This window comes from Dysidea avara, chromosome 4 (assembly GCF_963678975.1).
Source record: "Dysidea avara chromosome 4, odDysAvar1.4, whole genome shotgun sequence".
Classification (NCBI taxonomy): domain Eukaryota; kingdom Metazoa; phylum Porifera; class Demospongiae; order Dictyoceratida; family Dysideidae; genus Dysidea; species Dysidea avara.
The window spans coordinates 25298131-25306850 of record NC_089275.1 but is presented as its reverse complement, the minus strand read 5'-3'; the positions used below and the strand labels follow the sequence as shown (position 1 = coordinate 25306850).

General features: G+C 37.4%; 2 protein-coding genes across 2 annotated transcripts; one reads left to right on the top strand and one right to left on the bottom strand.

Annotated features, from left to right (window-relative positions):
- Window positions 1–3702: 3702 nt before the first annotated feature.
- LOC136253202 (protein NLRC3-like) lies at window positions 3703–6936 on the bottom strand. Its single transcript, XM_066045832.1, has 2 exons — window positions 6893–6936; window positions 3703–6178 (listed from the first exon to the last, which is right to left on the bottom strand). The coding sequence occupies exon 2, from the start codon at window positions 6171–6173 to the stop codon at window positions 3831–3833; it is 2343 nt and encodes a 780-aa protein (XP_065901904.1). The 5' UTR covers window positions 6174–6178; window positions 6893–6936; the 3' UTR covers window positions 3703–3830.
- A 96-nt stretch (window positions 6937–7032) lies between these two features.
- LOC136254512 (uncharacterized) lies at window positions 7033–8418 on the top strand. Its single transcript, XM_066047231.1, has 3 exons — window positions 7033–7187; window positions 7739–7867; window positions 8136–8418. The coding sequence occupies exons 2-3, from the start codon at window positions 7748–7750 to the stop codon at window positions 8325–8327; spliced, it is 312 nt and encodes a 103-aa protein (XP_065903303.1). The 5' UTR covers window positions 7033–7187; window positions 7739–7747; the 3' UTR covers window positions 8328–8418.
- Window positions 8419–8720: the final 302 nt, after the last annotated feature.

The window sequence follows — 8720 nt, the reverse complement described above, 5'->3', positions numbered from 1 at the left end:
CCAAAATGTAATATTCTCAGACTGCATGCTTTAGCTAGTTACTGACTTAACAAACTTACTAAAGGCTATAATATTATACATTCAGCCACCCGACCAATGGTATAAAAAATGACTGATATAGTAGAAGGGAAAAAAATCAGTGATGTGGTGGGGTCTAATACTATAGATAATGTGCATAAAGAACATCCAATTAACTGCCAATAATATTTTTGTGAAAGGAACCTAATATTTCCTTACAAAGTCAAAATGATGTCATCAATGTGCATAATTATATTCCAGCATTATAGGCAAATTTTATAGTACAAATTCATTTAAGTTTTTTATTCAGAAAATGCACAAAGAAACTCAGTTTTATTTCCGTAGTGCAGTGATATGTAGATGTGTGATTGCTTTTAAGGTATACCTTTTTGCCAGTTATAAGGTGCAACTATTTACTAAGTTGCCCTCCCTCCTAAAAGTATGGTAGTATACTAGCACACAGGGTGAAAGGTCAAATCTTTGTTGGCATAACACTGACTGATGAGACTGAAATATACACAATACACCACTATACACAATGAAACAAAGCCATGCAATCAGGTTACTTCTGTTGTAACTAGCTTACATGCATATCACACATCTATGTAGCTATGAGTTGTATCTGTACTCCATCTGTTCCATGTACATTTAATTTCATTTTTGCATACATGGGAAACTGGACAATATACACAGCTCAACCTGCTCTCTGTTTAAGGATAAAGAGGTTGCATCATGCAACTGCCAAGTTCTCCTACACATTTCCTAAATAAAACCTTTTTACCAAATAGCAGAAAAGCTTGGTGAGTGTCCGTGAGCAGTGTTTTGCTGAACTAAATCTGCCAAACCGTTTGTTCAATGCATATCTGGTTTAGCTAACATTTATTCTGGCCAAAATCCTATTGCAGCAAATTTGTTTCCTTTCACCAAACTTTTCTATACAGTATACCATAAAATGTCCCAAAGAATGTAGTTTGGGAGTGGTTTCCCTCCCCAGACTGATCATCTTTGTAATTACGTACATGCACATATGCACATATGCTTGCATATTTTATTTTTGTACTCCACAACATTTCCTCCACACAGGTCAATCACTAAGACTGAAACTTGATTGTCAATTTCTCACTCAGATTGGCATATTCTTTTGCATTATTCTTCATTTGATAGAATATGGATATCACTTCAGGCACATAAAGAAACTGTATATTGATGACTTACACACAAACACACACACACACCAGAGCACATGCATTTCTGATCACTGATCAACAATAATCTTTTAGATCACTATAGCTATATGTCTGAGAGTAGGGCATAGCTATATAGCTATGGTGAACTATAGAAAAGCAGATGTGTGGTGTGTACGTAATTGGAGTATTCATGACATGTGTTGTATACGTGAAATTGAATGTCTTTATTAACTGATAGTACTATCATGATACTATCGTTATCGTGATATAAAAGTTACTATCAAATTGTGATAGTGATAGTTGTACTATCGCTCAGCTCTGGTATGCATGCACAAAATACGTTTAGCTATAAACCTATACAGTTACTGCAGAAAAATTGCTACTGGAAAGGATTCCATGAACATGAGCTCCACAGAGAGGTGATGTATTATGTAATCTAGATGCCAGATGAAGTTGTATAGTACGAGACATCATAAACTTTCAAAAAATGACACACTTAGAGCTATCTTTCATGACTTTAGTTCAAAGAAACATAAAGCCACTAAATTTGGAACAGGTATTTTGTACACATTATTTTCATATTATAATTGTGTTAATTTAATGCAAATGTTCTAATTTTAGAGCACCCTTTATTAGAAAATTATGTTTTAAATTTTCTTGCAAGTTTGGGTAAGTCTACCAACTATTTACTATAAAACAAAAAAAAATTTCACTGTAAAACATTTGCAATTTTATCCTTAGAAAACATAATAATATTATAGCAGCATTTTTGAAATTATGCTGATTACCACAACAATTAGCAGTATATTGTCATACAAATCTAGCTCCTTCAAGTTTGGACACATCATGACTAGTTTGCTCCAAATGACCAAGACTTGCAATATGAAGTATCAAAACAAGTTACAAAAGTAATGTCATTGTTCAAATGGCTATATATTTGGTGACATTATTGAGTTTGACCATCATTGCCTTGTATTTATTTCATTGTATGTACAACTTTTCAAAGACAAAAGATCTTGCTCCAATTAAAAAACACAAAACATAATTGCTAGTGGGTAGAGTACATGACAGGCCAAACCTCAACTGAAACATTGATAATGTTAGGGGAAAACTACTGTAGAACTTAAGATTACTATGTAATCATCTGGTGAAGTAGGATTTAACTCCAACCACTCCTCTCTTATTATGAATATACCACCATTTGTAATTGTTCAACATTTAAGTGTATGCCTTGAAAAGCATGTGTTAACCATAGTTTTCTAAGATAGAGCCTGTTTGATGGTTAAGTTTACTCAGTGCTTCTTGTGATTTTATAATTCACAATAAAAATATTATCAATTGCATGTTCTATTAGAGTAGTGCATAGTGACTGCTCTGTTAGAGTATCTCAGCCTTGACACAAACTTCAAACTTATTTCCCTCAGTTTCTTCACATATAGTACACACTTTAAAACTGTATAATATATACGTAACTGTTGTCTTCTTTTTTGTCCACTGGCTTTATATAGTGGGGTGCTAGTCAACATTGTATTATAAGTCCAGGGATACAAGAGAATTAGCCTTCCTTCAGATTCGCCTATGCATGTATAATATACATAGTTTCCTTGCTGATAACCAGCAGCTATTAAGACTGACAATAAAATGTTCTTTACACATCACCAGATAACCACCATACACTTATTCATCAAAACATATATACTTAAAAATTTGGATACATACTGTTTTACACACTGCTACACAAATTTTTTTTTTTACTTTGGCCCCTTTTCTGTTACACCTTTTCAGCTATAAGTCACTAAGTCTAAGTCCTTGAAATTAGGTTAGGTAATCCTAAGGCTGCAGCACATGTTGCTGCAGACCTTCAGTGCTGGTCACTGTAAAGCATTAATACAATAAATACTTTAGGATTAAGGAAGAAAATCCATCCCTCCTAAAATCCATCCCTCCTGGAGGAGACTGAGTGTGGCCCCGACTAGACATTGGGTGACCTGCAGTTCGATTCCTGGGGTTGGAGGGATTTTTTTCCTTACTTTGGCCCCTTTTCTGTTACACCTTTTCAGCTATAAGTCACTAAGTCTAAGTCCTTGAAATTAGGTTAGGTAATCCTAAGGCTGCAGTGCATGTTGCTGCAGACCTTCAGTGCTGGTCACTGTAAAGCATTAATACAATAAATACTTTAGGATTAAGGAAGAAAATCCATCCCTCCTGGAGGAGACTGAGTGTGGCCCTGACTAGACATTGGGTGACCTGCAGTTCGATTCCTGGGGCTGGAGGGATTTTTTCCTTACTTTGGCCCCTTTTCTGTTACACCTTTTCAGCTAAAAGTCACTAAGTCTAAGTCCTTGAAATTAGGTTAGGTAATCCTAAGGCTGCAGCACATGTTGCTGCAGACCTTCAGTGACCTTCAGTGCTGGTCACTGTAAAGCGACCTTCAGTGCTGGTCACTGTAAAGCATTAATACAATACAATACAATACAAAAAATTTGATGATTGCTTAGAAAGATAAAGGGAGTATACAACTAATCATAATTTAAAGATAATATACAATTCAAGAAATATAGCTAGGTATGCCATCCCATCTAGTAACATGAAAGAGTCTGGATTGAGGTACATAGCCAAAAGTCGCTAGTAACAAACAGTCAAGAAAAATATTGGTGCTTCTGAGTTGCTAGATAGTTTTCTTCTCTTCTTGTTGATGGCATCTTCTTCTTTCTGTATCAACACTTGATCATTTCTGGGTATAGTTTCAGGAAGCCATAGCTTCTTCATTTTCAGGTTTTTGTGTAAACTTTTCACCAACTTTACAGCAGCATCTGTTTTGATGCTCTCGTCACCCTCCAAAAACAGGCCAGTCAAGTGGTCATTCTTGGTTAGCGCTGTAGCAATGCTGGCTGCCCCATCATAACCAATGGAGTTGTCGTTCATGAGTAGCGTGTCCAGTGATTTGTTATGTGAAAGGGACTTTCCTATTTCCACAGCTCCTATAGGCCCTATTTGGTTATTACTGATGTCAAGCCATTTGATAGTTGAGCTTGCTTGTATGCCTTTGGCAATTGCTTCTATTCCTTTGTCACCAATATTGTTGTTGCGTATGTCTAAGTCTGTTAATATGCCAACTGCGTCAGATATGACAACAGCACCCATTTCTGTGATAAGGTTTTTGCTAAAATCTAATAACCGAAAGGATTTAGTTTTCAGTGACACTGGAACAATATCTTGAACTCCTGCATCTCCTAACAGATTATCACTCAGCTGGAGATTTTGAGGATCAACAGAATTCACAATATCAGCTATGAGATGGGAACACTCTTTGAGACAGTTCTTTCCAAGGTTGAGTTCTTTGATTGAAAGATTCACACCAACACCGCAGAGACATGAATGAATTGTCTTGATACCATCATCTTGAATATAGCAATCCCACAGATCTACCTTCTCCCACTTGGTCTGTGATTTAGAAAGAAATGTACCAAGAGCCAATATCTGGTTTGGAAGTATCCTTTGCAGGCTGAGATTAATAGATGTGCAATTCCCATTAAAGCAAATATCCTTATAGAATTGGTCATTGCTCACCTCCAGGCAACACTGCAACATGCAAAGACATTTTAGCAGATCCTCGAAAATAGTGGTTACTTCTTGATTTGAAGATGCTTGTTGGGTGATTTGCTTGACAGCAGTGGTTACTGTAGTATGGAAACTATCCGAGGTACATTTGATTCCACAAAACAAGGGCCACACATTGGTAAACATCAAGCTCATGCCATGAACTTCTCCATGCTTGTACTTTGACATGAAGGATTTCTGCAGTAATGTAGTTATTTGAGATTCATCTAAATCTGCAATATGACAAGCAGCCAAATATTCTTGTATTCCAGTGTGAAGAAAGCTTAGAACCTTAGATTCAGTGCCATCTCTCATATAAAAGCCTGTAGTTTTCAGAAGACCAAAGCAATTGTGACTTCTGACTATTTCAGGAATCTCATCTGGTTGAAAACTAAGCTTTCCATACTTTAAGTTATCATAAGCCATTTTCTGGATATCTGTTAAAGCATCCAAGATTTCTTTGGGGAAATCCAATATTTTCCTACTAGCAAATGACAACTTGCCAGACTTCTGTAAGTGACCGGTGATGATACTTACAATGAATGCTTCATACAAACTTGTAACAGTTTTGGGAATTTCAGCACCATTCTGACAGAGGTGTAGCATCATTTCAAGATTTTGTGGTATTGCAGTGAAATGATTTGCAATGGGAAATTTTTCCAAGTGTGACAGGAAATAATTTTTGATGGAAGAAAGATTCTCAGAGACAAACGCTGATTTTGATGAGTTATCAACCCCAAGCAAATCTATCCTGGCATCCATATCATCATAAAAAGAAGCAAGGAAACATGGCTGGGAGGTCACAATCACATTAGCTTCAGGAAGCAAGCCACCTTTAATCAGCCGCATGAAGAAAGAATTGTTTCGTACAGCAAATGTAAACTCGTCAAAGCCATCTATTATCACAATAACACTTTTACCACCTGTTTGTTGCAAGTGCATGGAAATATCTTTTGCTGCCCCAGAATCAGACGAAAAGTATTCTACCATACCTTCAACGGAATCAATAGCGTGTACCCTGTAATCACATAGAGGCAAGTAGAACATCAACTCAGTAGATTTAAATAGGCTACCTTCAGACCATTCCAAACAAAGCTGTTTAACAAATGTGGCTTTGCCAGTACCAGAGTAACCTTCTAGCAAGACTCTGGAAGGGCAATCAGATGACAGATTGTCTGGTGTAAAGAGCTCTCCAGCTCTTGTAAAAAGAACCGCTTCACTCATATCATCAGAATCGCTGGAGCTATGATGAATCAGTGCAGTGTTTGTAAAGTAGTTTGGTGATAATGATCCTGTGATGGCAGTGAAGAATTTTCCTTTGTTGATGTAAAACTGTTGAAGGTTATTTCTCACTGCTTCAACCTGCATGTTTCCTGTTAACAAAATTAACACTATGCGCGAGAGACCATACAACTACTACAATTATTCATGATATACATGTAGATAGGCATGTAGGAGTTAATTGATTTGATGAAAACAGATGGATATGTTAGTTGAATAGTTTGCTGTAGCTAATTAGTCAATGATGCCACACACAAAACAGTTCTGCTGTGTGAAGTTGCTATGTACCGTTGCTGGCATATTAAATTTCCTATGCCGGGCACACAAATTTTGAGATTGATTAGCTATGGCCTGGCACCATGCCTGACTCGAGCTTAGCTGGTAGCTGCATGAGACAGTAATGTTGTATCATTAAGAAAATATCTTTTGACTGCATGCTATAAAGCTAACAAAATCAAAACAAACAAAAAAAAACATAGCTAGTCTAGTACATGACATGCCGCAAGCAATCTCACGGGCAATCTTCAAACAGTTTTGAAATATCGCACGGCAATCAAGACTGACTGAAGTCGCAATAATGCATGCATGTCAGTCTGCCGGTTACAGTCTAACACACAGTTATAGCTATACTGCATGAGCTAGCTATACAGCCAAACTACTGACAAAATTACGAGCAACATTACCAGCGTGGCAAGATTCGAGACTCGAGATCTAACTTGTATAACTAGCTAGCTCTCTAGCTCAGTCGGCTAGCTCTCGAGCTAGCTGCAACGCAGGCATCATAATGTACATTCTATGTAACTCACTCGTCCAATTTTTGTCCACCCAAAACGTTTAATACCTATATCATTTGATCTTAACTGCAGCAATGAGTCCAACCGTGCTCGTATTTGTATTTTGTAAACTCCGCCAATCTGTCGTAATCTATCCGTATCCATTACGTAATTTTTTCCCTGCGCGCCTCGAGCTTCCCCTGCGCGTATCTAAGAGTTTGATAAGGTTCGAACATAGTTCGACTTTCGGTTCGACTTGTACCAGCACTTGTACCGTATCATTATCGCAGTCCATCAGAATTGTGATTTGTGCTTTCTCCTTTCTCAGGTAAGCAGTTTTTGTATGTAAGGGAGAAAAAAGCTGTCATGTGATAAATGACGTGGACAGCCTCACCGACCTTTTGACCTGTGCGTGCGTGTGTCTCCGGATATTTTAGCACTTTTAAAGTACTGATCAGTAAAAAGAAATTGCAATAGATTTTCAGTTACCTAAATATCTTGTGGAAGGGTATCAATGGCAAGTGTTAGCTCTGCATCCATTATGCTGGTATAAATTTGCACCAACACTTTGTGCATTCCTACATCTAATGCTAAGTATTACCGGCTGGAGTGCCATGAATACCTGCCAAGTGCATGGACTACATAGATGCACAGCTTGTTTCATATCTTGAAAACTACTGTATGTGATTAACGTACATATACAAAGATCTGTAGTACAGTACAGGTGATAATCCAGATACCCACATGTAACACTCAAGAGACATAGTACTAGGTTGACAAAATGCAACTGGTCACAGGTAGATATTTTCTAAAACAAATTTGTGTTATTATGTGAATGCACTGTTACTTGTAGACACCCTATTTTTTTTCTGTTTGTAGACAAGAGTCATGGCAAAGGCATTAGTTGAAGAACAGATAAAGAATAATAAGGTCATGGTGTTCTCAAAGAGTTATTGCCCATTCTGTACCATGGCTAAGGACGCACTAAAAGCAGCTGGCCTTAAAGAGGTACTGAGTTGCTCAGTGATTACTGTGCTTGGCTAGTGTACGTGCTGGAAATGAATCTTCAATGTGTTTTGGAGGGTACAATCCATGGAATGTCTGTGACGTAGCTGTCTTTACATCCTTGAAAATTATTTCATAAAAAAACAAATTCAAAATTTTATCCCCTGAACAATGAACAGTGTTGTGTTTTTTAGGAGACCCTGTATGTTTGGTCTTGAAATACTGCAAAGTTCCCTTACTACTGTACTTTGTTTTGTGTTTATTATTCCAGTTTGGTCTAATGGAGATAGAAAACCGAGGTGATGAAGCTGCCATCCAAGATGCTCTGCTGGCAAAAACTGGTGGTCGTACTGTGCCACGTGTGTTCATCGGTGGAAAGTTTGTTGGCGGTGGCTCTGAGGTGAAAGAACTACAAGACTCAAACCAATTAGTCCCATTGTTGCAAGCTGCTGGAGCACTCTGAGCATTATTTTATTTAAAGTAGTGTTAATACTTTTATTGTTCAATCAAAACATCATTATTTAATGTGTTAATATTATTTGATTGGTCAAGAAGTGCTTCATTGGTTTCATTCACCATGCATCAATGCAAACGTGCAGTGGCTACGCGCATTTACATGCTCTGTACGAGATCCTAGTACATGTATGAACGTATGTAAGGTACTTCTAGTACAGATCCTGCTAGTCGCGAAACGAAGCGCTCAATAATTAGTAATCAATCTTTTAACAAGCATCTAACCTTAGAACATGGCTAAGTGCGCATGCAGTTCATCAATCATCCATTAAATGTATTTGCTGTCTCATATGGTTCGTTTGAACGCGTTTCTACCTCTTTTACAAGCGTCGCGATACGTGTG

Coding starts and splice junctions, on each gene's coding strand:
- LOC136253202 (XM_066045832.1), bottom strand. CDS start 6,173: ATGCAGGTTGAAGCAGTGAGAAATAACCTTCAACAGTTTTACATCAAC.
- LOC136254512 (XM_066047231.1), top strand. CDS start 7,748: ATGGCAAAGGCATTAGTTGAAGAACAGATAAAGAATAATAAGGTCATG. Junction 7,868..8,135: donor AAGCAGCTGGCCTTAAAGAG/GTACTGAGTTGC, acceptor TTATTATTCCAG/TTTGGTCTAATGGAGATAGA.